The sequence below is a fragment of the Cnephaeus nilssonii genome, assembly GCF_951640355.1.
Source record: "Cnephaeus nilssonii genome assembly, chromosome: 4".
NCBI classification, from domain to species: domain Eukaryota; kingdom Metazoa; phylum Chordata; class Mammalia; order Chiroptera; family Vespertilionidae; genus Cnephaeus; species Cnephaeus nilssonii.
The window spans coordinates 99803071-99821632 of record NC_137075.1 but is presented as its reverse complement, the minus strand read 5'-3'; the positions used below and the strand labels follow the sequence as shown (position 1 = coordinate 99821632).

At 43.7% G+C, this 18562-nt stretch overlaps 1 protein-coding gene across 1 annotated transcript in view; it reads left to right on the top strand.

Annotated features, from left to right (window-relative positions):
* Nucleotides 1–1970: 1970 nt before the first annotated feature.
* Nucleotides 1971–18562, top strand: part of RPS6KA5 (ribosomal protein S6 kinase A5) — a 131474-nt gene continuing 114882 nt past the window's right edge. Inside the window, exon 1 of the mRNA XM_079768120.1 lies at nucleotides 1971–2131. Coding sequence (XP_079624246.1) covers nucleotides 2017–2131 — 115 coding nt within the window. The 5' untranslated portion in view covers nucleotides 1971–2016. The remainder of the gene's footprint in view (nucleotides 2132–18562) is intronic.

The following is an 18562-nucleotide window of genomic DNA, read 5'->3' as shown; positions in this document are numbered from 1 at the left end:
CTCCCAGCACAATTATAGCTAAAGGCTATAGTTGTAAGCTTGAACCTATGGTCTGAACGTGTGGTCCCACGTGGCTGAGTGATGTGGGCTTGATAGAGTTCAGGTGCATGTAATTGAATAGATTCGAAACCCAGGAGAATGTTGTAAACATCTTGACAACGCCCTTACTTTGCCTCGTGGAATCTGGCTATAAAATAAAGACTCGGCTTGTAGTCTGTGGCGTTGTCGCTATCTCTCCATCAGAGAGGACAGTGTCCCACCCAGACCCAGCTTTTTTCTATTGTCTGTTGTTATGCCCAGAGTTCAGGGTCCCCAATAATCAACCACCAGGGAGCCTTTTCTCCGATGCAAAAGCAAAGAGTCTTTATTCAAACCCGGGTTTGGCTCCCGGCCTCTTTCTGGCATAGCAGTGAGACCAAAGAGAGCGAACCCCGGGAGAACGATAGGTTATAAAGGGTTGGTCATATGGGCGGGCTTAGGGAAGTGACGTGGGTTACAGAGATTGCCTAATTTGGACTGAGTCTACTTCTCTACATTCCTATTGGCAGATTTATGCAACTGTTACATTCTCGCGGTTTTCTAAGAAAAAGGAGTCATATACATAGTTACACAGGATGGAGGGTACAGTACATTTTGTGCTGTCCTGCTCTACCCTTTCACTGTCTTTTCTCAATCCTTCACCGCCCCCTCTTAGGCTCACCGAACCTGGCTGAGCTGGCTCGGCACATATGGCACCCAACGTGGGGCTGAGTATGCCATGGCCTTGCCGGCTCGCCACATGCTCACAGTTACCATTTCTATGAAATGTCTGCTTCTGGTATTTCCATTGTTCCCATCCTTTAAATTGGTCATCTCAAATGCCTCCTCACCCTAAAAGCCTTCCCCAGCATCTCTACTGAGAATGATTATTGCCATCAGTTCGATTCTCTAACAGTTTGTATGACTGTTTTATTTAAAATTCTGCTTTTTTAGCTTCTTGTGTATATACACAGATGATCTGTTTTTCTCATATTCTATTGAAAACTGCTTGAGGAGAGGGATTATATTTTATTTTATTAACCTCTGCATCCTTTTAGTGCCTACTACGTGTCTTGTACAAAATGGAAATGTGTATCCTTTGCAAAAGTCCTCATCTAGAGCTGGGGAAGGCTTTTTGCTAAGAACTCCCTGTATGCAAGCACAAACTCCACTTCACTTGTTTAAGGGTTCACTACCGCGAGTAACACCTTTTTAAGAAACGCTGTCTTCCCGCTGATCACACACCCGTGTGGAGTACCTAGGCTCCTAGGTTCGTCCTGCGAACACGTGCATGAGAAGCGCTACCCTCCGGGCCCCTCGTCTGTCCACAGTGATTGGCGGACCAAACGGTCCAATCAGCCTTCCCGCCTCTTTCAGCAATAGCCAATCACACACCCCGAGCGCCTCCGGACTACTAGACACTGTTTACTAACAGATAGAAGCTGGGGGGGCTGGGGGCGTGACCGTTCTGGGGAGGTCAGAGAAGGGAAGGGACGATCCTGACGGCGCGTGCGCACCGGGGGAAATAGGCGGGGCAAACTCTCGGATCGCACCAATCGGAGTAGTCGCGCTCCGGCCCCGGCTGCCTCCCCGCCAAGCAACAACAATTCGAGGAGCGGGGCGGGGCGGGTGCCGAGGCGTCACAGCGGGCTGCCAACTGGGAGCCGCCGTCCAGAGACGCGCGCGCCTCGGGCCCAATCGGCGCTGGCGGCTCGAAGGGCTACGATCCCTTGCTGGCTGTGGGCGGGGCGGCTGGGAGGGGGAGGCGGGGGAGCTCGGGGCGGGTTGGTTGCGCGGTACTAGCGGTGCCAGCTGGAGGGGGAGGAGGCGGAGGAGCGAGCCGTGCGGCCAGAGCGGGAAAGCGACTCCGCTCTGCGTCCGAGTTCTGGGAGCCGCCGCGCCCCGGCTCCTGGGGCTGCAGCGGGAGCCGCGAGGGGCCGGGCGTCCGCTGCCTCCCGCGTCCCCTCGGAGAAGTCTGCGGGATCCGAAAGGGAGAAGATGGAGGAGAGTGGCAGCGGCGGCGGCGGCGGCGGCGGCGGCGCCGCGGGGACCAGCGGGGACGGCGGCGCCGCGGGAGAGCAGCTCCTCACTGTCAAGCACGAGCTGCGGACGGGTGAGCGACCCCGCCCTCTGCCGGCCTGGTCCAGCGCGGGGGCGCGCCCGGAGGGCACGCGGGGCCGGGGGGCGCGGGGCCGGGGCGGGGCTTCACGGGCGGCGGGGGGAGCGGGGGTGTCAGGGGGCGGGGGGTCCCGGGAGGTAGGGGCGCGCCCAGGGGGTGAGGTCCCAAAGTTTCCCGAGAGGAGCCGGGGAAGGAGCGGCTGGCGCTGGACGTCGGGGCCCGCGGGGCAGCAGATAACTGCCTGTTGGCACTGGTCTGGGAGGATGTCTTCGGGGCCCCTTTCCCCGCGCAGGTGACACATCTGTCACGGCATCCTGTTTGGGGTAAAAAGGTGCGCCTTCCTCAGTGTGGGGTGAACGCTGCTTTGTGTTGGAGCGTGACTTCTCCACGCCCCTGCTGTGCAAGAGGGGGTCCCGGCGGGGGTTGGTGGCATCAGCCCCGGAAGGTGCTGGGGTCCTGGACCAGGTAAAAGGGTGGCTTTTCGTGAGTGCAGTCTCTAGTGAGATCAAGAGGGATCGCGGGCTCCGGGGACTGCCTGCTTTTATTTGCAATGATCATGAAATCCTATACTTGGCCTTGAATTTCTTTCAAAGGTCTCTTGCAGTGAAGGCTCTGCAAATGGAAAGCTCGAATCAAAAGCGTCTCACTAGCCGGGTGAAGCGCTGATGCTCGAATGTTTGAGATCGCTAGAGTTGCCCCAAGCTTTATACTTAAATTACTGCACTTGATTCGTTGTGTGGGTCCCGGTTGTTCATCTTAGGAAATGTGTATTTGGACGAATCAGCAAGTTTAGATTTATATTTGTGGAGCCCAGTCTCGTAATTAGAGATTTTTTTTTCCATTTCTGAACACATTCTACTTGAATAAGTTGTTCATTATTACTATTAAATGTTCTTGTGGACGTGTATAAAGGTTTTTGATTCAACTTCGTGGGCATATCAGGATATTCTTTCATTGTGTAGACACTGCTCCTATAAGCAGGTTTCACCTTGTTGCTGCTTGGAACAGATTTTAAAGTTAGATCTGTCACAGTTCTTTTAGTTTTTGTTATTTCTAATTTGATTGCCAGTCAGCCTTCCACCGTGCACCAGTGTGGCGACTTAATTTAAGAGGATGTCAAATGGGTGCTTGCTTATACATAAATTTTTGTGAGTTTATGTATCTTGAGCCAGTTACTCTATAATCTGAGTTCCTAACCTAACCTGTGTAGGTTTGGTTGGTTTGATTTTTCTCTCTCGATTTAATAGACAACTGATGTTTTCAAATGTCTATTAAAGTATTCATTCAGTAGGCATTTATTCAATATTAATATCTGATTCGTGCCAGGCTCAGTGTCATGTGCTTTCTAGTGTGAAGATTTTAAATTTCTCTTTCGTACCTTACATAACAATTTGCTGATTTTTATATGTAGGATTGTTCTGTACAGCCAAAGCTACTTGAAGTCATATGCTCCTCAGCCATTGACCGTGGTACAACAAGCAGCTTTTTGCTAAATGACCAAAGAGCAACCTACTTGTTATTAGTAGTCAACCAACTGCTCCGTTTCTGGGTTTTGCAAACAATGCTAGTTTTGTAGAAAACAATGAGTACTGCTTTATTTCCCTTTCTCTACTGTGTGAATCATCAGCTTTAAGTTTGCATTTCAGAAATTTTTCTGATGGATGGTGAGATTACACTGAATTCATTAGTGCTGTTAACTGTCAAAGGAAATGAACAGTTCATTTTGATTTCTTGCTGAACATTGGAACAACTGACCGGATATAGTGGTCAAAAACACTGCTAAAATATGACTTGAAAAATTCACTCATCTTCAGCCAACTGTGCTCCTGTTGGCACATGATGCTACATAGGCAACAAAGTAATCTGATCTGACAGCGTCCCTTGCTTCTCAAAATGTGGACAAGTATTTAGCCATATCAAGTCAGCAGTTGGTGATTGCCTATTTGTGCCCCAAAACTGTACTGTGTGCCACAGGATGAGTGAAAAGGCAATAAAAGTCACATGCAAGGACATGGAAATTGTTTCAGTTTTGTAGCCTGAAGTAGCATAGTATACCTGGACATGGGATTGGAAGACTTCACTCTAAATTTCAGCTCTGCCGCTTCCTCGCTGTGTAGCCTTCGACGAGTCTCTTCACTCTGTCAGACTCACTTCTCTCATCTACAAAATGTGAAACTTGAATAAGACCCCGTTGGAAAAGTGCTAAGTGGGTTGCCTGGCACATACTAAGCACTGAGGAGATGTTGGTTGAATAGAAACCTGAAAATCACTCCATAACAGTGTCTTTTCTTTAAGTGTGTGAATTAATTCAGTGTAACTTGGAAAACAAATTACTCAGTTGGTGCTTAGGCTGTGTCACATTGCCAGGCTATCATCTTTTTCTGTACATGTCTTCTGGAGTAGAGTGTGAACTCCACGTAATCCCTGCTGCTGTTTAGCAGCCTATGCATATCTCTTTAATAACATTTATCACACACGCTGTACAATCAATTTACTTGTCTGTGCTATCCTGTAAGGTCCTTGAGACCTTGTTCTTTGATCATGTCCCACATCAATTTTCAGCCCCTGGCATAAGGTAAGTATTCATTTGTTGAATGAATTCATTGAATGGATGAAAAGCCAGGACTAAGTCTAAGTATTCCCAGTACCTTGGACATATTAGGTGGTTGATAAATTGATGACAGTGACCATAAAAGCTGAAGAATGAAGAGTAAAGAATTGATTAGACCAGTTAAACGTGCGTTTCTTGAGCACTTTGTTTTCTGGACTAGATGGTACTGATGATACCAAAAATGACTAAGAAAATGTTTTGCTCTCTGATTTTAGGGGAGGAAACCATGTAAACCAGTAATTAGGATACATTATCATCTATAATAATAAAAGCATAATATGCTAATTAGACCGGACAGCCAAACGACCTTCTGGATGTCATTCCGGACGTCCTTCCAGATGAAGCCACGGCAGCGGGGGCGAGGCAGAGGCGGCTGCCATGGCAGGTGGGGGCCGAGGCAGAGGTGATTAGGGGCGATCAGGCAGGCAGGCAGAGTGGTTAGGGGTGATCAGGCAGGCAGGAAGGTGAGTGGTTAGGGGCGATCAGGCAGGCAGGCGAGTGGTTAGGGGCTATGAAGCAGGAAGGCGAGTGGTTAGGGATGATCAGGCAGTCAGGCAGGTGAGCAGTTAGGAGCCAGCAGTCCTGGATTGCGAGAGGGATGTCCCAGATTGGGAGAGGGTGCAGGCCGGGCTGAGGGAACCCCCCTCCCCCATGCACGAATTTCGTGCACCAGGCCTCTAGTAAATATATAATAATAATAAAGGATTATGCAGAGTATAAAGGTAGCAAGAAGAGGTTAGGACTTTTAGGTTTCAAATAATCAAATCTAACTCTTGCACAATATCAACAAAAAGAGGGGGTATTATTAGAAGAATTCTGGGTATCTTACCCATTCATTTTTTCAATAAATATTTTATTGCCCTAGCTGGTTTGGCTCAGTGGCTAGAATGTTGGCCTGCAAACTGAAGGGTCCGGGTTCTATTCAGGTCAAGGGCAGATAACTCGGTTGCAGGCTCCACCCCAGCACAGGCCCTAGTCAGGGCTCGTGCAGGAGGCAACCAATCGATGTGTTTCTTTCACATCGATATTTCTCTCTCTTTCCCTCTTTCTTACACTCTCTCTAAAAATCAATGGAAAAATATCCTTGGATGAGGATTTGAAAAAATAGTAATAAAAAAATCTATATATATAAAAAGCCAGTGACCGGAACGATGTAAGGACCAGAATGACCAGTCGCTATGATGCCCACTGCAGCCAGCGGACGGGCCGATCAGGGGGTGGGGCCGCCGGCCAACCCTCCCTTGGCCCTTCCCCCCTGGCAGGCCCCCATCACCCGATCGGCCTGCAGCCCCTCCCCCCGGCCAGCCCAGCCCCTGATAGCCCTCCCTACCCCAATAGGGGGCAGGGCCAGCCAGCCAACCTCCTGTAGCTCCTCTCCCTGCCTGGCCCCACCCCAGATAGGCCCCCCCACCCCGATCAGGGGCAGGGCCAGCCGGCCAACCACCTGCAGCCCTTCCCCCCTGGCCAGCCCCACCTGCAATGGACCCCCCCCCTCCGATCAGGGGCAGGATTGGGCCAGCCAACCACCCCTGACCCCTCCCCCAGGCCACTGGCTCCCGATCGGCCCCCTCACCCAATTTGGGGGTGGGGCTGGCCAGCCCACTGCCCACAGCCCCTCCCCATGGTCGGCCCCACTGCCGATCAGCCCCCACCACTCCAATCAGCCCGTGGCCCCTCCCCCCAGCCAACTCTGCCCCTGATTGCCCCCACACACACCAATCAGGGGTGGGGCAGGCCGGCCAACCTCCCACGGCCCCTCCCCCCAGCCGGCCCGGCCCTGATCAGGCCCAGATCGGGGTGGGCCGGCTGGCCAACCTCCCACCATCTCCTCCTCCTGACAGGCCTGGCCCCAATCCATCCTGATTGGGGCCGGGCCGGCCAGACCCTGCTGTGCACGAATTCGTGCACTGGGCCTCTAGTAAAATATATAAGAAAATAAAAAAATATTTTATTACTGCTTATGTTTCTAGTGCGATTTTAGATGATGGTTTATAAGACAGATATGGCCTTCCACAGCTATGTTCTCCCCACTGGAGAGACAGGGTTCCCACTGGAACCAGAGACTTATCTACTCCCTCCTTCTTGAATCTTTGTCTCTACATGATGACTTTGTTCTGCAGTCCCACTTTTCTCACCTGGGAAAGAACACGGCTGCAGACAGACCCCAAGTTTTACATCTCACAGATTCAGATACTGGAGAGACACTGCCTTTTACTTAGGTTCTGATATTAAAAATCTCAGGGATGGAGTTTATTGGCCTGGCTCTGGTCAGGTGCCCTATTCTGGTTTATTCAGCTAAGGCCAGGGAATGGGATCAAGTTCTGCCAACATGAAACTACTACAATAAACATGTTGATAGGGTGAAACTAAACTCTTAGAAGAGGAAGGGTTGCTGGGAAAACATTTCCTTAGGTGTCTATTATTAGGAGAGAGCCTAACACCAAGGAGAGAGTTAAGGAAGGAGTATTCGTTATCTATTGCTGTGTAACAAATTACCACCAAACTTAGTGGTATATACAGCAACGTGATTTCTGTGGGTCAGGACTTGAGGAGTTGCTTAGCTTGATAATTCTGACTCAGGGTTTCATGTGGTTGTAGTCCAGGTGTTTGCCAGGACTGAAGTCACCTGAAGGCATATGAAGGAGCTGGAGGTTCCCCTTCTAAGACAGATCGCTCGTGTGTAGTTTAGTTCCTTGCCATGTGGACCTCATATGACGGCTTGAATGTCCTCATGATATGACAGCTAACTCCCTCAGAACAAGTGATTGAAGACAGAGCAAGGTGGAAGCCACAATGTTTTTTATGTTAAATAGCTTTTTTTTTGCGATATCTATATATATAAAAGCCTAAGTGACTGAACGACCGAATGACCGGTCACTATGACACATGCTGACCGCCAGGAGGCAGATGCTCAACGCAGGAGCTGCCCCTTGGTGGTCAGTGTGCTCCCACAGCCAACCTCCCGTGGCCCCTCCCCCTCGCCGGCCAACCTCCTGCGGCCCCGATCAGCCCCGATCACCCGCCAGGCCGAGGGATCCCATCTGTGCATGAATTCATGCACCGGGCCTCTAGGTTACATAACATAAAAATCTACTTGTTTTAAGTGTACAATCTAGTGAATTTTAGTATATTTATAGTTATACAACCATCACCACAATCTGATTTTTAGACCATTTCCATCACTTTAAAAAGAAATGTCTTACCTATTTATATCAGTCACTCCACATTCCCACCACCCATCCCCAGCTCTAGGCAACCGATAATTCTACTTTCTCTGTGTATTTGCCTAGGGACAATATAACGTAATGGAATTTTACAATATGTGGTGTTTACAACTGGCTTCTTTTACTGAACACAGTGTTTTCAAGATTCACTCATGTTGTAGCAAGTATCAGCACTACCCTTTTTTTAAATTGACAGGTAGTAGTCAGTTGTATGGCTATGCCATATTTTGTTTATCCATTCAAGAGTTGATTGACATTTGGGTTGTTTTCACCTTTGGCTTTTGTGAATGATGCTGCTCTGTACATTTGTGTACAAGTTTTTTTGTGGACCTGTGTTTCCATTTCTCTTGGGTAGACTCTAAGAGTAAAATTACTGCATTACATGGTAAGTCTGTGTTTATCTTTGTAAGTTTTCCAAGGTAGCTGAACTAGTTTACAGTCCCATAAGTAATGTACAGTGGCTCAAATTTTTCCACATCCTTGTCAACACTTGTTATTGTCTGTCTTTTTGCTTATAGCCATCCTAGTGAGTGTGAAGTGGTATCGATGGTTTTGACTTGTGTTTCCATCATGACTAATGATGTTGAGCATTTTTTCATGTGCTTATGGGTATTTGCATATCTTTGGGGAATTGTCTATTACGATCCTTAGCCTATTTTTCAATTGGTTAATTTGTCTTTTAATTGTTGAGATGTGAGAGTTCTTTAAGTATTCTACATACAAGTCTCTTATCAGATATACAAGCTGGGGCCAAAAGTAGGTTTACAGCTGGGAGTACATGAAACACAGAGTTTATTCTTGTATTTATTATTGTAAAATTTTCCATACGAACAACTGTAAACCTATTTTTGCCCCACCCTGTATATTTTTTAAATATTTGGAATTACTATGGAAATCTTGGTATAGACAAAAGTCAGGAGGAGTGGGGATTTACTTTAAAAGATAATTCTGTTTTACTAAAAGATTCATGATTGAAGCCCATTGAAAACAACAGTTACCTGATGCTTTTTTAATATGATTCTGTTTATAGCGATTTAATTTATAATTAGCTCTTTAGGAACATAATGATTACCTACATTAAGACACTTTGAGCCCTAGCTGGTTTGGCTCAGTGGATAGAGCGTCGGCCTGCGGACCAAAGGATCCTAGGTTCGATTACGGTCAAGGGCATGTACCTTGGTTGCAGGCTTCTCCCTGGGCCGGGTCCTGGCCAGAGCTCATGCAGGAGGCAACCAATTAGTGAGTGTGTTTCTGTCACATCAGTGTTTCTCTATATCTTTCCTTCTCTCTTCCACTTTTCCTAAAAATCAAAGGAAAAACATCCTCGGGTGAGGATTAACAAAAAAACAAAAAAAACAAAAGACACTTTGAAAGATTTTAGTGACAATCTTAATTATCTGTGAGAACACAACTCTATTATACAAGCATAAATATATGTATTTGTGTCTTCCTGTGATTATTCTTATAGTACTTTTCCATTTATTCTCACACTTTGCTTGCATGAGAAGAGTAGGCAGAATGTGTGCTCTATCTTTAGTTTTATAGGGTACACTAAGAAGGTTAAAAATATAAATAGGTTATTGATAGTATCCTAGCTTAATTCCCTCGAGTCTAGACTCTAGACCTTAAAGAAAAATCTCTTAACTTTCTACCACAAGTTTTAGAGATTAAGAAAATGATCTATTTGGGCAAAGGAGGTAATATCTTAGCTCTTAAATCAAGGAAGAGTCAAATATATTTTGTATTTGTAGTCCATAATGAAAAACCTTCTCAGGTGGTGTCTTCCGTTGTATCAGACACTCTGTATTAACCTCTATTGCAATGCAAGGAAGAATCTGAAACCACAGATTCCTGGAGACATGAGTGGTTTGGTGGGCAGGATTGAAAAAAAAGATGATGCTTGGTGAAAATCTAGGGAATATCTAACATATTATCATGTGTTGACTGAAGCCTACAATTAAATACACTGTTGAGAGATGTCAATCCTAAAATGCAGCGGGAGGGAGGCGTTTTCATAGTTTTCTCCATAATGATTTATAGATCTCTTATGCCAGCGATTTTCAGCCTTTTTCATCTCATGGCACACTAAAATTTTTATTTTTTGCCAGTCTGACAAAAAAAAAGAAAAAGGGTGTAATTTTGATTCATTCACATGGGACGACTATTATTGTATTGGCTGTTGTCATTTTTTAAATTTGACAATCTAAGGGAAAAGAAGTCAATGTCCCTGACAAATAGTCAAGTATTGCATGTTTTTCAAATTCTTGCAGCACCCTGCTTGAAAATCGTTGCCCTATGCACCTCAAAGGTATGAGCCCTCCTACGTTCTTCTCGTTTGCCGGGGGAAACGAATGGGGTCTAAAATAGAATTTTGCCCTCATTATGTTTGTCTTTAGCGATACCCGTCTGGCCTCAGATATAGCTGTTCGCCTGAAAATCGTATAAGTTCTTGGACTTTATATATTTCTAAAGTGGTAAGTGAGGTGGCTGTCGCACTTAAAAAAAAAAATTGAGGAGACATCCTCCCCTGTGACTGCAGGGAAAATAAAGAGGCAAAGTTCCTGATTTTTAGTACAGTACTTGTATTGCAGTTATTTTATTTCACACGAGTTTTTGTGTAGGTGCGCTTCTTTTTATATAATCAGTGTGTTCCTGGCAAAAAGTTGTATAAACCAGCGGTTGCCCACCTTTCAGACCTCTCCGTGGACCACCGGTTGGCGACTGCTGTTCCAAAGGTTTCCTTATAAACAATATTTTTGTAGTATATTAAATTATTTGGAATGCAGAAGGTGACCTTATACTTAAAAGAATTTATTATTAACTATTGATTAAAAATATTTTTGGTTAAATTCTCCATTTGTGGCTTTATGCTTTTTTAAATTGTTGTTGTTAATCTTCACTTGAGGATATTTTTTTCATTGCTTTTCAGAGAGAGTGGAGGGAGGGAGAGAGGGAGAGAGAGAGCGAGAGAGACAGACATCGATGTGAGAGAGATATATCGATTGGTTGCCTTCCTCAGAGAGGCAACCATTGGTTGTGAGGCAGAGAGTCGACCCACAACCAGGGTACATGCCCTTGACCAGGAATTGAACTCGCAAACCTTCAGGGCATTGGCCGATGCTCTAACCATTTAGGAACACCTGCCAGGGCGTGTGGCATAGTGCTATTTTCTGACACCATCCTTACAGTTTAGGTAGCCTCAAACAGGTAAATGATAAAGTCTTGTGTCTGAATAAAGACGACACCACCACCATCAGCAATGTCTAGGTCCAAACCCTGAAACCTGTGAATGTTTCCTTACATCGCAGGGAGACCTCGCAGGTGGGATTCAGCTAAGGATTTTAAGATGAGAAAGAGAATCCTGGACTATCTAAGTGGGCCGAATGTAAACTCAGGGTGCCTATAAGAGGAAGCCAGGAGTGTCAAAGAGTCAGAGAAGGTGATGTGAAGATGGGAGCTGCAGGAGAGAGAGAGAGAGTTGTGATTGAAAACAGAGATTGTTGGAGTTTGCCATTGCTGGAGGGGCCGTGAGCCAAGAAACAAGGCAGCCTCTAGAAGCTGAGGAGCGGGTATCCCAGAGTGTCCAAGAGGAACATAGCTCTGCAGTTCCCTTGATTTTAGCTCCATATAACCCAGTTTCAGACTTCTGATCTCCAGAACCATAAGGAAACAAATTGATTGATTGATTGATTGATTGATTGATTGATTTCAGGGAGAGAGAGATGAAAACATCAATGATGAAAGAGAATCATTGATCAGCTGCTGGGGATCAAGCCCATAACCCGGGCCTATGCCCTGACCGGGAATCGAAACATGACCTCCTGGTTCATAGGTCAGTGCTCAACCACTGAGCCACGCTGGCTGGGCGTAAGAAAACAAATTTAAACCATGATGTTTATGTTAATTTTTTTGCAGCAGCAATAGGCAACTAATACATCTTGATTAAGATTGGATAAGCCAAGAGATAATTTTACCCCAGGCCCTGGTAACTGAATATGATAGCAATGTAAAGCAGTTAGTTATTTATACCACTATTTTAGTAGAAAATGATGACAAGTGTTGTGCTTAGTAGAAGTACAATGCGGTGCTCTCTAAAGGAATCTAAGAAGACATTCCTTGCTGATCTTGGTACAAGCCTGAACTGCTTTGACCAGCTGTTCTGTTTTTCATAGGAACCCTCTGAAGTGGGTCTTTGAGCAGAACCCTTTTATCTCGTTGGTGGCTAGAAAGCTCCAAATCTCGGGCCTACACCACATAAAGTTGTGGCCTGGCATGCATCTTGAGCCTCTTCCTGGTACCATTTTATGTGCCAATACTTTCTTTTTATTTTTCTTTCTTCCTTCTTTTGTTATGCTTTAGTTAATCTAAGTAATTGGCCTTAAATCTCTTCTGGACCACGGTAGGGATTAGGTAAATATATAATTAAATAAATACACATATAAATACCTATGTACATACCATGGATAATATGGGGAGGTACTTGACCTTCTATCCGGTGTTTTGCTTCTTAAATAAAATCTCTGTCATATGGTGTTTGCACTATTTTTATATTTCTCCAAAAATGGAAAAAAAGTGAGCTCTCTAATTAATTAATAGCACTTTTGGTTTAAAAAAATACATAATGAAACATGAGTAAAATAGAGGCCTGCTTTTAAAGAAGAATTCCAGTGCCTCAGAGCTGGAGCGTGCACACAGGGCGGCCTGTACCTGGCAGTTTCTGCGTTAGTGGAATAGCCCATCGTTAACTGGAAAATTCAGTCGAGTGAAGCACTCTGTCCCCTAGCCACATCAGTAATCTGGGGTGGAGTTATATACGTTTTTCTAAGAGGAAAAGCTAATTAAAATATGTATTAAATCTAATGTTTCCCTTCATATCTAAATATGATGCTGCATTAGGAGGACATGAACACCGAATCTTAAAGGTAGATTTGCAATAGTCCTTTCCCATGAACTTGTACCTGCTTTTCCTTTAGGTATAAAAGGCATTTGTTTGTCAGGAAACACCATAATTAGGGCTAGATTAGGACAAATCTAATGGGGTCATGCACATATCAACTCATACTTTTGACCGAATTTTGCCATGTATAAGTTGGGCAAAACAGCCACAGTTTTTTTTCATCCATTAAAGATTTGTTGAATTCAGGCACCGTACCAAATGTTGGGTTTTAGCAGGGAGCAAATTAGGCATGGCTCTACCCTCATTTAATGATACCTAACAGAAAGACTTTACAGACATAATCATGGAATTCACTATGGCAATTGTGATAAACTCCATGAAAAAGGTACAGGATTCTCTGAGTTTCTGACAGGGTGACCTGGCACTCTAAAGCAGTAATGTTCAAGTAATGTCCTTGTTGTTATGGGGTGATGAGTGGGGGAATAAAGCATTTCTGCCAAAGGAAGCGACACAGATGGTCCTGAAGGGGAAATGGCTCGGCACAGCGGGGTTACTAGAAGAAAGGCCTCCGTGGCTTGAGTGTCATGTCCAAGCATGAGAATCACAGGGAATGGGACTGGAAAGGTAGCCAGGGCAATTTCATGCAGGGTTTTGTAGATTATGATGAGGTGTTTGGGCATTGCCCTGAGTGCCCAGTGCTAAGCCATTGAAGGAGTTTTTAGAGATGTACTTTGCATTGTAAAAAATGACTGCCATTGATGTGAAGAGAAAAGAAGGAAAGATTAAGGGAGACTAGATAGGAGGCTATTGCAGATGTTCAGATGGGATATACAGGTTTGGGTTAGGTAACAATTAGAAATTAAGAATTGTGGCCTGGCTGGTATGGCTCAGTGGTTGAGCATCATTCCTTGAATCAGGAGGTTATGGTTCGAATCCTGCTCAGGGCATGTGCCCGGATTGTGGTTTCAATCCCCAGTAGGGGGTGTGCAGCTGATCAATGATTCTCTCTCATCATTGATGTTTCTATCTCTCTCTCCCTCTCCCTTCCTCTCTTGTTCAGGCCAGCAAATGTGTGTTAAATCCTTTCCATGCTTTGACTCTCTGACTTCTAGATCCCCTTCTCTGACCTCTAGGCTTTATGTGATTAGGTCAGGTCAGTCTAGATAATCTTTCTCATAATTGTCAACTGATTTGGGACCTTAATTATGTCTAATTACATATGCAAAGTTCCTTTATCACAAGAGTGGCATCTTATATTCACTCACTCAAGGGCCAGGAGGTCATGCAAAGGGTCATTGGGGTCATCTTAGAAATCTGCCTTAGAATTCACAGATGGCAAACCAGAGGTGATGCATATGGGGTGGGCAAGAAAAAAAAGGATCCAGTTTTATATAAAGTCTTTGACATATTTTAATGGTCATATCTTGTGATATTAATCATGAATAATGAAAGCTTACTATATGCTACATAGGTGCTTTCATCAACTCATTTAATCCACACAATAAGCTTATGAAGTGAATACTATTATTATTCCAATTTTCAGCTGAGGAAACTGAGTCTTAGAATCACCAACTTGCTTAGGGTTACCTAGGAAGTAAGTAGAAGAACTAGTTTTGACCATGCAGTCTGGCCCCTACACTCATGTAAACCTCTATTTTATGTCATCAATGGGGTATGGGTCTGGAACTTGGAAAATATGTCTAGACCTCAGATAAAAATCTTAAGCATCATTGGCACTTAGATGACATTTAATGACCAGTTGTAGAAGAGATCACCTTAGGGGAAATTGTAGACTGGAAAGAGAGGAAGAGTGAGACCTGAAAAACTCTAAAACTTAGAGGATGGCTAGAAAAGGGGTTGCTAAGAAAGGGTATGGAGGAGGAAGAGCCAGAAGAAAAACCAGGAGAAAACCTAGGAACATGTGGTGGTATGGAAGCCAAGGAGAGAAGGTCCTTAAAGCGGTGTTTCTCAGGTCAGCTAGTATCCTTGTCAAGAGAAATTGTGATGGAGTTTTGGTTGGAGAACCCCAGACTGGAATGGGTTGAGGAGTGGATGCAAGTGAAGATAACTTTTGAGAGGCTTGGTTCTGGAGAGGATTAAAGAGACTTAGCCAGAGATGAATGTGGGCCTTGGGGGTGGAAGTGTTATTTATTGTTGTTTTAAGACAAATGATGCTAGAACACGCTTAAATACCACTAGTTTGGATCCATGACACACACACACACAGAGATTGAAACTACACAGACAGGAGGGGATAGCTGACAGCATCAAGGTCCCTGGGAAGGGGATCCTGGGAACGGGGTGGTGGTGGTGGTGGTGGTGGTGGTGGTGGTTGTGGTTGTGGAGGTGGTGGTGAGATTGGCCTCAGATGGAGAAGGCCCACTGCTTCTATTGTTAACAGGAGGGAGGAGGGAGAGGGTACAAGTGCATTTGTAGATTTGGTGGCAGGAAGATAGGGGAGTTTTGAGCTTATGGATTTTTCTTCTCTTCTCTATGAATTGTGAAGAAAAGGCAATTCTTCATTCAAGAAGAAAAAAGTACCTTCATTGTTTTAAAATTTGTTATTCTGGCCTTTTAAAATTATTAGCTATAGAAAAACACACAAGTTGACACAAAATTTACATGCTACCAAGTGAAACTTCATAGAATGTTGCAGAACTTAGAGAAAGGTTTTCAGGCACAGCCATTGAAATGCTTTGTGCTTTCTATAGAGGTCAGCTCCTGAACATGTTCTCTAGATCATGCCAGAAATCTTAGTAAGCATCATGTTCTTTTTCTTCTTTTCAAAGTGTTTTATATTTAGTTCAGTTCGAAGTTAAATTTATTTGGTACACATATTGGGGGTGGGGTGGGGGAAGGCTGTTTGTTACCGCTTTATAAGCATTTGTTTTCTTATTGACTCAGTTTTCACGTTGGCTCAATCATGTATTCCCCAAACCAGTTGGATTAAGTAAACATTGCTGTTTCATACACCAAAAAAGTACAGTGAGTCTTAAGGGTAGGTGACCCTGGCAATAAGAGAAAAGTGGGCCGCGTTGTTTTAAAGTCACAGATATTAAATTTAACTTGTTCTGCCGCAGCAGCATGCTGTCCAGAGACATGGTTTGAGGCTCAACCACAAATCTAAACAGCTTCAGAATAGCTTGCCACCTGGCAGTTAAAAGGAACTTAATGTGCTAGCTATTTAGCTTATTTTCAAGTTTATTTCCTAGAACTGAGCTAATTGGAGCCTGCAGACAGGGGTTAAAGATTTTAGATTTCAGAGTTATGTATGTGCTGACCAAACTATGCAGGATCACCCCTAAATTAGAGCTTATCTGGTAAATTGTTTTGTAAATGTATTTTCCCCTGACAAAAAAGAAAAAAAGCTAAACTAGCAGAGGAAAGGTTGTTTTTCTCACTGCATGCAATTGTCACCGTTTGACTAAAACTAAATTAGTTCAAGAAGCTTATGTTGTTGTAATGTTGAGTAAGAAAAGGCAAGGGTTTTTAAATCCTTGCCAGAGGATATGTTTTTATTGATTTGAGAGAGAGACTAAGGGGGGTGGTGGAGGGGGAGAGAGAGAGAAAGAGTGAGAGAGAGAGGAGAGAAACATCAATGAAAAGAGAGAAACATCGATTGGTTGCCTCCCGGATGCATTTCAACTGGGGATTGAACCCGCAACCTAGGTATGTGCCCTCACTGGAAATCATTTGGTGCAATGGACAATGCTCAACTGACTGAATTACTGGCCAGAGTGAAAAGACAAGGTTTTATAAGAAAAATCATTTTACAGCTTTATTAGATTGGTCCAACAAATTAGATGCTAAACACATATTTCCTAGGTAGTATATTAAAAACAGATCCAAACATCTATATATATATATATAAGCCTAAGCGACATTACGACCGAAGGACCTGTCAACCTGTCACTATGATGTGCACTGACCACCAGGGGGCAGACGCTCAGAGCAGGAGCTGCCCCCTGGTGGTCAGTGCGCTTCCACAGCCAACCTCCCGCAGCCCTTTCCCCTGGCTGGCAAACCTCCGATAGGCCTCTATTGCTGGCCAGGCCGAGGGACCGCACCCGTGCATGAATTGGTGCACTGGGCCTCTAGTTGTAAAATAAAACAAAAAATGTAAATGGCCAGGGAACACTATAATTATGTTTAGAAGCACAAAAGATGCTGAAACTTTTTATATGGCAACATAATTGTGCTGATACCCTTGTCATAAAATTAGAAGTGTTAATTGCTTAACTTGGTTTCAGGGGAATGGGTTACATAATTCATGTTTGAAATAAGCAGAGGAGGGGACAGTAGGGGAGTGGCATGGGGCTGTAGAGCTCTAGGGCTTGTATTCCCTCCAGGGCACTCCTTGACCTTTTTCTTCTAAATCCCAGACTTGTGGTGGAGAAAACATAGTTAAAACTGAAGTAGAAGAGGAAGAATGGGACAAGACAGGATGAATTTAGTTTCTCTGGTCCCCAGTGTTCATAGAATGAAATTAGATAGTTCACTCCGAGTTACTATTAACATTTTTAAAGAGTAGGATTATTCTTGTAAAACGAGTTGGCAGTAGCCCTATGAAAGTTTATAGTTGTAAGCACACATTATTGCAAAGTGATACTTGATTCAAAGCTGCTACATTTAAGTGTTAATAGAAACCAAATTGGCACTATTAGCAGCATGTAGTCTGGGAAATAGAGAAAAGGAAAGGGTGTTGATAAAGTACTTTCTCACAATAGAATTAAGTGTGGAGGTGACAATAGAATTGCAGTGGGAAAATGAGGTTATGACTAAGGAGAAACAAAATGCTGCTCTGTTTTCTTACATCACGTTGAAATCTGATCCTCTGGAATGTTACTTTGGACTATTAGAAACTATTTTATTGCTTGCATGGAAGGTATAATCTAAAATATATCAACAAATACCAAAATAATTTTGCCATGCTGTAATGGTTTGAGTTTTTATTATTGGTTTTTTTTTGCTTGCCACAATACTGAAGCATGACTTCTATTGTAAATGAAGGTATCAATTTAAGAATAAGGAAAGCCATGTGAGTGTAAATAATGCCGTTCTGTTCTTTGTCTAGATTTTGGTTTGAAGCATAATTGTCTTTAAACTATCATATCATAATTATAAACTAACACTAAAGGAACTTGCTTTTGAAAATAAGTCATAAAAACTTCTATGCAGTACTTTTAATGTGCTATATTGTTCCCTGAATTATTTTTTTCTTCACATTTTTGTGTATATTAACTTCAGTCATATGGCATGGCCTGGAAATGAAGTTTTCTAGTTGACTATTCTTTTAAAGCTATGTTTTATAATAAACAGTGGATTTTCCAATAATCTGACTATAGTAAAATTCTTTATTGTCCTTTGGCCATCATCATTTGAAAATCTCACAGATATTTCACATAGTTATTTTTTTATGTTCACCAAGTTCATACATACACAGCTTCATATTAATGATACACTATTAAATCACTTGCTATTATGGCAAGGACAGAAGAACTTGTAACATTTCAGAATACATAAATAATCTGTTGTTATAAAGTTGAAGAACAATGTGCTTAGCTGATGCAGTGTAAGATGTATCAAAATCCATGCATCTTGAAAAATAAGTGTTAGAAGCTTTATATTGCCAAATAGAAGTATGTGACTTTTTTAAACAGTAAGCATTAATTTTGATAAGTAAGTACATTTAC